The 14,930-nt window shown below is 40.6% G+C and overlaps 1 protein-coding gene across 2 annotated transcripts; it reads left to right on the forward strand.

Moving 5' to 3' along the window:
• The first annotated feature begins 10,062 nt into the window (after positions 1 to 10,062).
• NEUROD6 (neuronal differentiation 6) lies at positions 10,063 to 13,518 on the forward strand. 2 transcript variants are annotated; one of them, XM_032872161.1, is made up of 2 exons: positions 10,063 to 10,363; positions 11,828 to 13,518. In XM_032872161.1, exons 1-2 carry the CDS (start codon positions 10,346 to 10,348, stop codon positions 12,719 to 12,721), a joined length of 912 nt encoding a protein of 303 aa, XP_032728052.1. In that variant the 5' UTR covers positions 10,063 to 10,345; the 3' UTR covers positions 12,722 to 13,518. The 2 variants fall into 2 exon arrangements, with proteins under 2 accessions (XP_032728052.1, XP_032728048.1); XM_032872157.1 differs by having other exon boundaries at positions 10,074 to 10,363; positions 11,687 to 13,518.
• Positions 13,519 to 14,930: the final 1,412 nt, after the last annotated feature.

Below are 14,930 nucleotides of genomic sequence, written 5' to 3' on the forward strand. Positions count from 1 at the left end.
CTCCAGGGCAAGCACCAGGTTTGAATCATTTGCCATGCTAGACATTCAGTAACCATAGTCGTGGAAGTACATGCCATCATTAAGTGTCCTCTCTGGCCTTTAATTCATTCATTTCTATTTCACTTCCAGCACTGAGTCTTGCTCGGCCCCCTCCCAACCTGGACTGTTTGTAAGAGAAATGCTAATCTGGAAAGGCTTCTGCTTTGGAGAACAGAGATTCATTATTAATATCGTGGATTTCCCATTCCTTATCAGTCCACCAAATGTATGTGGTGCCTCAGTCGCCAAGTAACCAGCAGGGCCAGATGGAGCATGACAGAGGATGGTTCCTTCCACTCTTTTAATGTCAACCATCTCCAAAAAAAAAAAGGTAGGAGTGGAAAAAGTCGAGCTAGCGTAATGCAAGTTAGCATCGTCTCTGACAAGCCAAACTTGCATTCTGTGAATGGTAGACGGTCCAGCTGGGGAAGGCTTAATCTTCAGATCAAAAGGATAATGATAGATTTCCTCCAGAAAATGACACTGGGCAATCAAAGAATTCAAAGCCATGTGCCGCAATCTTAGACTGGATCTTGAACCAATATTGGTGGCCAAAATGAACTGCAAACTGCTTAGTGGGAAAAGTTACTGTGGCTTTTGAAAGAAATAATTAGCACTGGAGAAGCCTTTTTGGATAAAGAGCCAGAAAGGAGATAGCTGGGTTCAGTCTTCACATACAGACTGCATAAAATTATGGCAAATCATTATTGCCACGACATTGACTCTTGCTTTCTGAAGGATTTTTGCTCCTTAAAGAATTATATAATCTAGTGTCTAACTTACTATACATGGGGCATGCAGCTCTTTGTCACTGACTTATTACCTCATTGCTTAGCCATGGTGCTAATGAAGCAAAGATCACAGCTTTGATTGACAGATGGGTCTCATTGCTTTAAGGTGTTCTGCAGCCAAATGTGCTGTGCTGCCCCCAATCGATTCAATTCTGCTATCAATATTTATTGAGTCCCTACTACGTACAGATCAGCACGTTGTGTGACACGGGACTACAAAACAAAATGAAACAGACATCCGGGATAGTTTTTGTCCTCGCAATCTAGTGGGGGGGACAGATGCATTCACAAATAGATACACTACAAAGCAAATTATGCTAAGCACAATTGTAGAAGCACAAAGTGTAGTAGGAAATCAGAGGAGAAAGATTAATTCCAACCCATGAGGATGTGAATGGATCGCCACGAATTTATCACCACCCAGGAACAACAACTTACCACATATGTTATAATAACAGTGGGCTAGGATTGCTATTTTAAAACACAAATGAAAAATATATTGTAATTAGATGAAATTCGCCAGCCAAACAGAGCAAACCAACCAGAAGTCTAAAATACAAAAAGGCAAATAATGATTTGGGCTTTTGCATTTTGTGCAGGATTATTTAGCTGCTTATTTTATTGCTATAGGTGTGGACCATGATTTTTTATTTTTTAATGTGATCTGGAGGTTATAAGACTTCCCTGCATATGGCAGATCCCAGGGCAAATATGTGCATCCCCTGGGGAATGATTGGATCATGCCTGTGTGCTTTTGAATCTGTGGCATTAGCAAAGTTAGCCTTTCAACCTAATACTTTAGTTTCCAAAGTCATCTCTGGGCTTAGATCAGCAAGCATGTGAACATTAGGACTAAAAAAAAAAAAAAAAACTTTCTATCTTTTGGTTATGTAGTGTATTCTTCTATCAAAGCTGCTAAGAGATTCACAAGTAGGTAGGGACAAAGAGCAAAGCTTTTGGTGTTTCTCTTGGAAAGAAATGGAGTATACACAGCCATGAAGTTCGAATCTCTAAAAGATCTGTTGGCCCATTCCGCCTTAAATCAGAAGTTACTTGTCCTTAAGATGTTGCTATCTTTCCTGGGGTAAGGTGTGGAAATTGCAAGCAGATATCTGTAATGTTTTCAGAACTGGTTCAACTGACATCATAATATGTGCTCCCCATCTATACCCCAAATGCTCGAGTAACCAGAGGTCTCTGCCATAGACAGGAGCCTTTCCTTCACAAAGAGTTGAGAAATTATTTCACATAAATGCTTTATACTCAATTCTTCCCAGCCCCATTCTTATTTTAAAATAATCTGTCATATAATAGTGCAGTGCCCACCATGTACCAGGAACTGTTCTAGCCACCTACATCTAACAACCAACCTATAAGGTAAGAATAGAATTATCCCCATTTGACAGATGGAAACACTGAAGAATAGAACCTTGCTCAGAGTCAACCAGCTAGAAGATGGCAGCACCAGGGAGCCTGGCTCCAGACGCCATGCTTGACTCACTACACTAGTCATGCTCATGTATAAAGTCCTCATATAGTTGCTGTAAGAATTATATAACATACACAGAAAAGCTAACACAAAGAAAGTATTCAAAAATATTGGGCAATAGTCCATTGATCAAATATTAGCCTCTGTAATTTAGCTATTGTGTTTTAAAACTTAAGATGTGGTATGCTGTAAGTGCAAGTATTCTGAAATGTGTTCTTGGCAAAACTACTGCATAGTCTTAAATTGGTACTGAGTTCCCAAAGGATGTTGGATAAACAAAGAAGGGAGTCATCTGTTTGATACTCTGCACTGTACTCTGCCCTTCGGGCTTCTCGGTACTCTAGGTTTGTTACTTTTCTTTCCTCAGTGGGACTCTAGATTCCTTGAAGAAAAGGATTATCTCTTCTACTCTTTCTTTCTCCAATCAGAGTGGCTTGATGCATTGGAATCTTTCAGTAATGATTTGTAGATTGGTAATCAATACTCTCCTCGATTAGAAGACAGGAGTCCATAAACTTGGGATAATGTTATTGATCTTATGTAATGATTTTAGAACATGGGTGCTTGTCATGTGGATAATTACTAAAAATTAACTTTTTGTCAATGTCTTATTTTAGACTTCTCTTAAAAATCATACATGCAGAACACACATAAGCATTTCTGTTGGATATATACCTAGGAATGGAATACACCTAATGTATATATGTTCACTAAAAAATATGTACTAGAATAGCATGACTTATAGCATCCTCAAACTAGAAACTGTCCAAACATCTGTCAACAATAGAATGGAGAAACAGATTGTGGTCTAGTCACACAATTGAGTACTGTACAGCAATGAGAGTGAACAACCTATAATTTTGTACAAAAACATGGGCAAAGGGCACAGACAAAATATTGAGATAAAAAGTCAGATCCAAAATCTATTTAATATAAAAATGATTCTATTTATTTAAAATGCAAAATAAACAAAACCTATTAGAGCTGTTGGAAGTCAGGACAGTGGCTGCTCTTGGGGAGATGTAGTTGGTATGTTGAAGGGTCAGGAAGGAAGATTTTCTTGATGGGGATCTTACTAAACAGATATGTTCAGTTTATCAGAATTAATCAAGCCACGTGCTTATTGTCCATATGCATTTTAGTCTCTAGTAGACTTCAAATAAAAGTAAAGAAAAAAAAAAACCCCTACCTACCCATACTTGCAAGCTCTCTACTCAAATTTTTCTTCATTCCCTGCCAACAACCTCTCTTATCACAGTGAGCTCACATTGTTTCTAATTAGACTATTGGGGACATATTTTATGTGCTAATTCTACTTGAACTTCCTTGACAGGTGGGGCTCTTGATTATTTACCTTTACTTTCCCTTACAATGTCTATAGTGGTAACATAGAAAAAGTGTTTTGTTGAGTGAATGAAAAAGAAGGAAAAACAACTCCTTTTCCTGAAGGAACAGACATGAATAGATGACTAAGTGGATGAATGAATGATACATAGCTATTAAACAGCAGGATCAGGATTTTAATGAACAGCTCACCCCTTCTAGAATCTCACTGTCATGACAATTGCAATCATTGTCAGATGAATCCATCATACATGGCAGTCTACTGACCTATCTGTAAACCTCAATCTAAAATACAAATGTATGATAAAAAGCTTAAGTCACCAAATATATTAATGGGATGATTCTTCATTTTGTGAATAGGTTCATGGTTAAGTTTCTCTACTCCATCTAATATTTAGCATTTATTCAGGATTTGTTATGTACTAGAAACAGTTCTAGGCAGTTTTTGACATTTGATTATTTAATTCCTAAGGTCAACAAGTGTAGTTGGTAAAAAACTAGAATTTTGACTCACACAGTCCCAGGTCCAAATCATGATCCCTTCACTGAAACGTGGAACAGTCCTGGGTACGTTAGCGAAGTTCTCTGGGCTGCAGCTTCAGGGCTTCTACAGTGGAGACAATCCCATCTACCTTATTGCAAGGATCCCAGGAGGCCATGTACGTGAAGAACCTGGCCTGGTGCTTGGCGGATTGCAGTGGAGGAGCACGGTTCATCGTCACCATGGCCAGAGGATAGGTCACTTCCCCACATCCTATCCACACCCATCCGTCCCTACGTTCCGGACAGTCTCTCTCCAAAATACGTTTCTAGGCTTCCTCCCTTCATTTCCTTCACCCCACCCTAAGCTAGGCCATGGTCAGCCCCTCGTGATCTGTCCACTCATATAGACTTTGTAAATCCGCTCCCTGCTTCTTTTTCTCTTTCCAACTCTTCTCAGCCAGCGTCATCTTTTCAAATCTTTAACTTCCTGAAGTCCTCCCATGACTTCCAGTGAAATAAATTCTAAATACGTTCCATGACCTATACGATCTGGTAGGATCTGATCCCTACTCTCGCTGTTGTTTCCCCCCTAACATTCGACACGGCACACATGCTCGTGCCTCTGCTTGCTACTCAGTCTTCATGACTCAGCTTGAAAGGTGACTCAGAAAGGGCTTCCCAGATACCTGAATCAAGCAAGGTGTCCCGTGATTCTCTGTAGCCACCAATACATAAATTTCACATTTCTGTGATACCTATTTATTGCCTGTCTTCCCCCTCTAGACCTGTACCTCCCAAAGGCTTGTCATATCTGTTCCACATGCCATCGAATGGCCATCACTAGGGCATTGTGTTAGCAAGTGTTGAGTGCTATGGAGAAAAGCAAAACTGGAAAGCAGATAGGAGGGACACAATATAAAGTAGGATGGTCATAGGGGACCTCCTTGACAGGGAGCAATTGAGCAGAGACTTGAGGGATGTGGCATGGGGATACTCAGGAGAAGGAGTCCAGGTAGAAGTAAGAGCAAGGATCTCGACGGGACATGCCTGGGAGTGGGAAGAACAGCCAGGGCCATTGTGGCTGGAGCTGAGTGTGTGGAGGGGAGAGCAGTAGAAGTCGGGAACAGAAAGACCAGAAAAAGCCTCTGGGCCTCTATGAGGACTTGGCTTTGACTCTGGGGGAGGGGAAACCACTGCAGGATTTTGAGCATAGAGGAACGCAGTCTGATTTATGTTCTAACCACATGCCTCTGGCTGCTGAGTTGAGGCTCTGTACCGGATATAAGGGGCCAGGAGTGAAAACCCAGAAGCTATTTGGGCCAGGTGAGAGACGATGGTGGTTTGGATGAAGGAAGGTGTGGTGGAATTACCAAGAAGTGGTCAGATTCTAGATGTAATTCTAAGGTAGTACTGAGAGGATTTGCTGACATACTGGTTCTAGGATGTAAGAGCAAGGAAGGAGTCAAGCATGACTCCAAAACTGATATTCAATAAACCTTTGTTGAATGGATGAATGGGTGAATAAGTGAATGAATGAATGACACAGAGCCATTAAGGGGCAGGATCAGGATTTCAGGCAAGTTTAGTAAGACATCAAAATAGTCACTGCGACTCTTAACCTTTCAGAATCCAACAGAGGGTCTTTCTTTAGAAAAATGCACATATGCACATACATGCCAAATTTGCACATAATCTTAGGAAGCTCCAGAACTTCTTGGAATCCATCCAGAAACCCCCTGTTAAGAGAGACTGCATGTCATCCTATAAGCATGTAACTTAGAACTTGACTTTCAAAATGAGGTTTGCATGAAACCTTTGCAAAACATCTCTTGCCTGAAGTTCCCACTCCAATCTTAAAGTGGATTAATGTAACAGAAAAGAGACAAATTGTACTTCTGCTTTCTATGCTTAAAAATAACCATCACAACACACATTATTGGAATATAACTCTAATTTCTAAGTCAGTATCGTAAAAAGTCATAATCAGGGTCAATAAATCATTCTTTCTACTTGTAAAAGACTAAAGGAAACTACACATTTTCTTACAGTAACATCACAAAACTTAATAAAGCACCTTCTTTACGAATGGCTGGAACTATAACAACTCAGTCCAATACTGGTCTTCTCATACTGATAGGAGTTTAACCGGCAGATTTAGAGGACTTTATTTAATAACAAGTTAGAAAACAAATTTAATACATGCCGTTGAGGGAGTCAAATAGAAAGTATGCTCCATGGAAGAAAAATAATAAAATGTATTTCTGGAAAGAACAGCAGTACCGTTTTGTGCAAAGGCTAAAATAAAAGATCGGATGGTGCTATGTTTTGTGAATTGCATAAACAACCATATAATTACTGCAAAATAATAGTACAATGCTGTTTACTCTTCACCCTGAAGTAAACCTGTAAAAACAATTCAAATGTTGCCCTCAAATTTCCAGATTATCTGTTGGAGCTAAGTAATCCTTGCATGTGTGTATATATTTATAATATACACATACCTATACATACACACATGCATATACATATGTATATATGCTAATATAATATATATACACATACACATATATTATAAAACATTTAGACATCTATGTTCAAATCATACTTTTAAGCCCTCTAAGTCTTCAAGGGGAATAAGGTGGTTTTACATTTTGCCTTATATTTTCAATACTTTTATTTAATACCAAAGGGCTGTTTCCCAAAGTCGGTTGCTCTGCCACAGCCATAAAACTCTTTCAAGCCACAGGGGATGACAGAGTTAAAACTCTAAAAGATTAACACAGGGCTCACTCACAGGCTTACCCGCTGCCCTGAAGCATTTGTCTAAGAGCTTAAAAAAAAGGGCAATAGAGAAAATTGTACAAAATCTATCTCAGAAACACCCTACTTCTAGGGGAAAAAAACTCTGGTCCTGAGGTTTTGCTGCCTGACCCTGCCCGGGTCTGCATTCTGTTGCCTTACTCTCTAGGAGACCTGAGAAAAATGCCTGTCATGTTCCAGACTGATCTCTTAGGTGATGAGAGGAGTGTGAAAGGGAAGTCAATAGAATCCTCCTTTGCTATGACACAGGTACTCACTGGATGACCTACAAATAACAGTCCTTCAGCCTTGATTGAGACGTCTGGCTTCTATTGCCTCACAATGAATCAAGTTATATCTACATTTTCTGTGGGTCACTTTTATAAATGAAATACGAGGGATTACCCAGTGAAAGCAAGACAGAGGCAGACAGACAGACATTGGACACATTAAAAATATAAATATATAAAATGTCTTGGCCCCAGAAGCAAAGATCGTATCAGTTAAATCAGTATCAAATTGAGTTAAGATGTAAATTTTGGTGTGCAGGGATTACTAGAAAATGAGAAAATATATTATAGAAATGGGGATAATACACTCCCCATACTTGCAGTCTTCGACTATAATTCAGAATGTATTTCTGTTTGGAGTATTGGTGTTAACATGCTTTCTTAGCAGAGAGTAGAACAGCCGTTATGGTGTATGTTATGAATGCATATTAACAGCAAAGGCATTTGCATATCTGGAACTATAGTAGAAAATGCATAACAAAATTTCTTTTGAAAGATTATTGTACAAACACACCGAATCCTTGCTAGATCTTGACATAACAACTTTTTGTCCTCCCCGCCTTTTTTTTTTGTTTGTTTGAAAAGGAAATCTGGGACATTCAAACAATAGATTAATACTCTGCAAACCTCAACACAGATTCTATCCCCCCTTCACCCCACCTCACCACCACCACGAAAGGTTTTTATTTCATGTTCAAAGGCAGAAATAGAACAGTCCCAAATGTTTTCATCAAAAAACTGTTTCTCATTTGTCTGTGCATTGGAAAGATAAAATATAAAGTCTATCTTTGCAATGAGCTACATTGGTGCTAATTTTCTACTAACATGTCATGTTAGCATTCCTTGGATTTTGATTCTCATGTTTGTGATGCCCGTAATATAATGCAGCTTCTGGAGACTTCGCAAGTTTAGAACATGGTACGATATGTAAAATGAGTGACAGGCTTTGTGGCTCCTGACTCTTGATACTTATGCCCTTTCACATTTCAAAAATTAAGCTATACGTGAGGACAAACAAAAGTCTGCATCTGCTCTTCCTGTAGAAACTCTCTGTTTTGAAGTAAAAAGTGTGTGTAGTTTTGAACCAAAGGCTATATGAAATAATCTCAGTGCACCCATGACCAGTAATATCCCCTTAAACAACACATTTTGAAATGCCTTTGGTGTGTCTGACTTTTTAAAAAGGTAATCGAGGCCAATCTACTTCACTTAACTTATTAATTTATAGGCTTATTTTTCTTTTAAATTTGCAATTTTAGCAGACCATCGAGAGAAAAAAATTATTTTCTTTTACCTAGCATAATTCTCCTTTTTACTATCTTCCCCATCTTTTCTAGAACTGTCCAGGCAAAGCTGAATAACTTCGAGGGGGACGGGAATGAGTGGGATATGACAGGAGCAAAACTGAATTAAATTTGAGGCCCCCAATGCCAATTTGGAACCAAAGTGCATTAAAGCAGCAGAATTCTAAACCTTTCAAAACTAGGATTTATAAGGGGAATGCTAACACAGATTCAACAGTTACAACTCTGCCAGGGATTACTTTAATACCAAAAGCATACTGTCTCACTTTATAGAAAGAGATTATTCAGTTGTCAAACAACAAAGGTTGTATTTGTCCATTTTTAAACTTTTTTAAGTGCACTTTTTACTTTACTGACGGGCAATTCTGAAATAAAATAAAACGCTCTCTTTCTTTCTTTCTTTCTTTTTTTGCAAGGGAACAGGGTGACAGGGGAGCAGAGAAAAGGAGAGGAAGGTGGAGTTTGCCTCTGGTTTCACAGTTTATTTTATCAATAAGGCCCTGCCAGTTTCGCTTAACTCTTTCTACCCCACTTTCGTTAAGATACTAAAAGTGGGGAGTGGGGAAAAAGAGGAATATTAATAAATCTGGCAAAGAAAAACAATCGGACAGTGATACAAGAATGAGGAGACTTTTAAATTGGGTGTTAGTCTAGAGGGGGGAAAATGTGAGGAGAAGATTTTTAAGAGAAAGGGAAAAAGAAATCTGAGGGCTTCAGAAAACAGAAAAGCTAATCTGATTAAAATACTCAGCAGAATGCCAGGGAGAGCAAGACAAAAACCTCAGAACTATTTTTTATATTTATTGTGTATGAACTGAAATGAGAAAGAACAAGCAAGTTCACGCTGGAAAGAGACTGGGACAATGCTAGAGTGGAGTTGTGACTTTTTGGTAGAGGACACGAGAATGGAGTTTGAAATCTTTCACAGGGGACTTGCAGACGTCTCTGCATTTGATATAGATAAAGAATCTCTCTGAAAAGTTGTTGAAAGGTACCAGCAAGTGTAGAAAGGGGAGCGTCGGAAGATGTCTTTCAGACCCCAGATGGAGAGACTGTTCTTTTATTCCAAATTCCCAAGAAGCACAGAAGTCGTACATGTTAATAAGAGAACACACAGACACACACCCATAAGTTACATGCCATGAAACAAAACAAGGAAATAAGGAGACCTTTGTTGATCCCTGTTCGCTGACACAAATCTTAGTTTGCTTAAGCATCTCAAGACCCTTTTCCCGATTTCAGCTCCTCCTCACGGCTTTCTCTCCCTGGGTACCCAGGTGCACGAACGGGATGGTGATCTTTACAAAACATCAATATCAACAACAACAAAAACCTCTCGCTCACACAAAAGCCCACCTTGTAAATGAATGGAATATTAACGACTACCTAATAGTTACACCGTTGACAGGGCGAAACTGAACACTAACACAGCTATCTCTCCAGACTGCCACTGAAGCCGAAGCAGCTCGAGGAGAAACGCACCTACTGTATGTGAAATGCTGGTGCAGATTTTTTCCCTATCAGTCTAACCTTCTGTGTTGATGCATGAATGCTGGTACCCACTTACAGGGATGCCAGATGATCAGTGCAGAATGAAGGTCCCAAGAGAGAGGATCACATGGTTCTCTCTGCCCTGTGACGTCACTAGCAGATGGCATGGGTACCAGCTCTGGCAGTTGGCATCAATGTCACTTTTTAGAGATCAATGAGATAGTGCAGATATACACAGATCTAGAGACTCCAGGAGACGATGCGACACTCAGCCTGAAAAGATTTGGAAGATACAAAATGAAAACTGATTATTGAATGAAATTAAAACCTAAGGTAATATAAATAAAGATCTACTTCAATTGATGCTGGCTTTGCATGCAAGTATTTAAAGATACAGTGTCACTGTCTTATAGTATTTATATGCTCTTTGCCATCTATAACTTCTTATCATATTTCATTCTTATGATGTAATTGTCACATACTTTCACTGCTATTATGTAACACTGCAAGTATGTGGACATTACTAAGAGTTTGTGTGTGTGTGTGTGTGTATGTGCGTGTGCTGAGGGGGCTGGAGATTGTTAAATTGAAAAGTCTCTGTTTTAACGTGCCTATTTGTTTGAAGACTTTAGATGAAAATACTTGCTGCTTCACCAAACGAAAGCCAAAATTGCATTTGAAACACAAATTATTTTCCCCTTTCATTCGGGATTCTGAACACACGTGCACAATTGCAGTCAGAATCCTTAGACCGTTCCTGTCAGATATTAGCTAGAGGGAGACTTCTGTGGCTCGTAGAACAAAAACACTATGAGAGTGGTTTTTTGTCCAGGATGATTTGAACAGCAGCAAACAGACGATTGCATTTGGAAAAATTGTAAATGTAAAAGCAGTCTTAACATTTTCTTTGATTAAAAAAAAATGCCAGTGATTTTTATTTTTTTTTAATTTATTTATGGAGTTTATTCCAAATTAGCCCCAACCCCCTCCCCCCCTTTTTTTGTGAAGGCTGGGAAAATAGTGCTCTTTTACATATTTCTTCACTAATCAGAAAGAAATTAGTTTAAAAACATTGGCTCTGGTTAATCTTTTCTTTAAATTTGTAAATGTCAATAGCCATTTATCTAAATTTGCAGTTATATAATACAGCAGATAAAGTTAAGGCTTATTTCTTTTTCTAAAACAAAACAAAACAAAACACCTCACAAATCTGTCAGCTAATGGAGAGATAACACTTTTTTATTTTAAAAACTGGGGTCTCTTCTCATTTGGTACTCAGGGGAATTGGAATTAATGAAATTCTACATTGCTATACCATGTTTTGCATTTGCTTGAATTCCATGGTCCTTTTTGTGCATTAAAACCAGTTTAAAATCAAAGGGAAGTGGAAATGGTGGTAGCATTATCATAAATGCTTCTTGTCTTATTTTCTTTTGATAACTTGTCTATAAAAATCTATCCTATTGCATATGCCAATTTTTTTTATAATTACTAGTCTGCACAAACTCAAAGATTCTATTTAATGTAAAAACTAGGTCCAAGAATTAGTCTTATTCACATGTTTTTGTATTCTTATGAATAAGTCATTAAATATGCTTTAAGTGTATAAACTTTAAAAATGAAAAAACTTTAAATATTGTGCTGGCATTTTTTCAGGTAATTTAAGATTAGAGAACCATGTTAACACTACCGTTTGATGAGTCTGTTGTAATGCCAGAATCCCAGATGTGCAGAAAGTTTTCTAGAGAATGTGAGGACCAGAAGCAAATTAAGAAACCAGAAAGCTTTTCCAAACAGATTGTCCTTCGAGGAAAGAGCATCAAAAGGGCCCCAGGAGAAGAAACTGAGAAGGAAGAAGAGGAAGAAGACAGGGAAGAGGAAGATGAAAATGGCTTGCCCAGAAGGAGGGGTCTTAGGAAAAAAAAGACGACCAAGCTCCGACTGGAGAGGGTCAAGTTCAGGAGACAGGAAGCTAATGCACGTGAGAGAAACAGGATGCACGGCCTCAACGATGCTCTGGACAATTTAAGAAAAGTGGTCCCCTGTTATTCCAAAACCCAAAAACTATCCAAAATAGAAACTTTACGACTGGCCAAAAACTACATCTGGGCACTTTCTGAAATTCTGAGAATCGGCAAGAGACCTGATCTGCTCACGTTCGTCCAAAACTTATGCAAAGGTCTTTCCCAGCCAACTACAAACTTGGTGGCAGGCTGCTTGCAGCTCAACGCCAGGAGTTTCCTGATGGGTCAGGGTGGGGAGGCTGCGCACCACACAAGGTCGCCCTACTCTACTTTCTACCCTCCCTACCACAGCCCTGAGCTCACCACTCCCCCAGGGCATGGAACTCTTGATAATTCCAAGTCCATGAAACCCTACAATTATTGCAGTGCATATGAATCCTTCTATGAAAGCACCTCCCCTGAGTGTGCCAGCCCTCAGTTTGAAGGTCCCTTAAGTCCTCCCCCAATTAACTATAATGGGATATTTTCCCTGAAGCAAGAAGAAACCTTGGACTATGGCAAAAATTACAATTACGGCATGCATTACTGTGCAGTGCCACCCAGGGGTCCCCTTGGGCAGGGTGCCATGTTCAGGTTGCCCACCGACAGCCACTTCCCTTACGACTTACATCTGCGCAGCCAATCTCTCACCATGCAAGATGAATTAAATGCAGTTTTTCATAATTAATGAGGAAAATGAAAATAAACAGTGGTCATTCACCTCCCCCGTCTAATTAAGACAAAGCAGATGCTTGTGGGCTGAGTAATTGGCACAACTCTATCTGAGGTGTTTACTAGTTCCTGAGGTGTGTTTCAACTATTGTGAGAATTTTCTATGTAATAATAAATCTCTTTTCATATGAGAACTTCTTTTCCTTTCCTTTTGTCTGTAAAGCACTGTGATTCTGTTTTTACTGGAAGGATTTTTTTCCCCTTGTTTTATTTTCTTTTAAATTCACTTAATTTGTTTGAACAAGGTGTCTAAGAATATACTGTTGAATAAAGACATGCACACAGCATAACTCAGTGTCTATTTCAGTTGTACAGTAATTATAAAAATGCATGTTATTAAAATCGGATGAATAAAATGATGTGTTTATAATTACTAGCAATTATATATTATGTATCTCTGAAAATTGAAAATATTGAGAATAACACGAAGGTGACATTGATATTGGAAAATGCATTTGAGTATGTGCAACAATATAAAAAGCTATGCAATTTTCTTTTTATTAAGGATGAATCTAAATGCATTCAATTGGTAACTATTCCTCTTCAAGTATTGCAGATGGGGCAACATGATATTTGGGTGGACGGTGTCATGATTTGGGAACAATTATTTCAATCGTAAAGAAAAATTTTTCAGCACTTGTTTTGTATTATTCAGAAATTATCTGTACAGGTTTGTTATCACAATGTATACTTGTGTTTTTCCACCCCACATTTTTAAAGCAATTAAACATAGATATTTACACTCCTAAAGGACATCTATTAGCTGTGATATTTTTGCACGATACTTATTATTTCCTGGTACGCAGCTGCTTTCTGTCTCTAACACTCCCTTCTCCCCATTTCAGAAATATTTCTGGATCTCAACCGTACAAGGTAAAACAAATTTCTTAAACAAAATGGCCAAAGCGCTTACAAGAATTTTTTTTTTTTTCTAAGTATGTTAAATGAAAGAAGAGGAGCCCATGAGGGTTAAACATCCTGGGGAAACAATGATAAATCCTGGTAACCTTCAGCTCCAGCCGAAATTCGGTGGCAAATTTCCAGCAAACACCAAGAGTGGATGTTAAAAATGGAAGGTTTTACTCTGCTCGGTTTAAATAAGTCTGGCCGATTAGAGGCTAAATTCTATGTGATTAAAAGTTTCCTGACAAAAGGCCACCAAACACCTACTTGAATAGCTAGCGCCTGGGGAGCTCACCCTCTTAGGCAGAACTGAGCCCCTTCTAGAATAAAAACCAAGGTGGCAGTGACCTCCCTCCAGCTGCCCTCTTACGCAGGTTTGCCCCCCAGGGGGAGCAGGGCAACAGCTGCGAAGGCCGGCAAAGTTAGCAGAAATGGGTCCTGCGGTGGCGGGACAGAGCCGGTCGGGTGGGCCCGGGCAGGGGGTCCGCGCTCACCGCCGCCCGGCGCTGCCCACTCCTGTGCCCCGCAGGCACCGCCCGGGCCGGCGGAGGCCCGACGGCTTTTCTCGGGCGGCTCTTGAAGAGGACAGAGGCGGCTTCGCGCCCCCACACTTGTCACCCGGGCACAGGGGCACAGGCTGCACTGACCGTGGCTTGCCCGCAGTGGGCGCCCTGGGGCCGGGGGCCTTGCGAGCAGCTCCCGAGCCGACCTCGCCGGCCAGGAAAAGGGCTGCGCGCTCCGGGGAACCGGCGGGCCCGGATGCCACGGTCTGAAGCTGGGAGGAGACGACCTCCTGGGGCCAGGACCCTAGAGGCTGGAAAGGGCGTCGCCTCTTCACCCGCCCCGTCTACCGCAGTGGGGGAAGCGGCGGCGGCCGCGGCCGCTCCAGTTTGCCCAAATTCCGTGGAAATCTGCCCCCGTCCTGCCCTCGCACGCCTGCGGGACTTCTAGAGCCCAGGCTGCTTTCAGGCTGCTTTCTCCAGGGGCAGCGACTCTCCAGCTCCCCCCGCGTTAGCGCGCACCGCAGACGCGGTCGGAGGGGTAAAGGTGCCCAAGCAGCTGCTGGCGCAGGACTTGGCTGGTTTCGAACGGGCCCTTCTAAACGGTGGTGACAGCACCTGTTCATTCCAATCCCGCGAGGGCATGAAGTCGGGGAAAGAGGAGGAAGTGTGCCCTCTAGGGGTGGAGAGAAGTTTGCCCGAGGTAGGGAGCCATCAGTCTCCTGTCTGTCCGACCCAGCAGTGACTCGCCCGCGTCCTCGC

The sequence above is a fragment of the Lontra canadensis genome, unplaced genomic scaffold (genome assembly GCF_010015895.1).
Source record: "Lontra canadensis isolate GAN:19392208 unplaced genomic scaffold, GSC_riverotter_1.0 scaffold2, whole genome shotgun sequence".
Classification (NCBI taxonomy): domain Eukaryota; kingdom Metazoa; phylum Chordata; class Mammalia; order Carnivora; family Mustelidae; genus Lontra; species Lontra canadensis.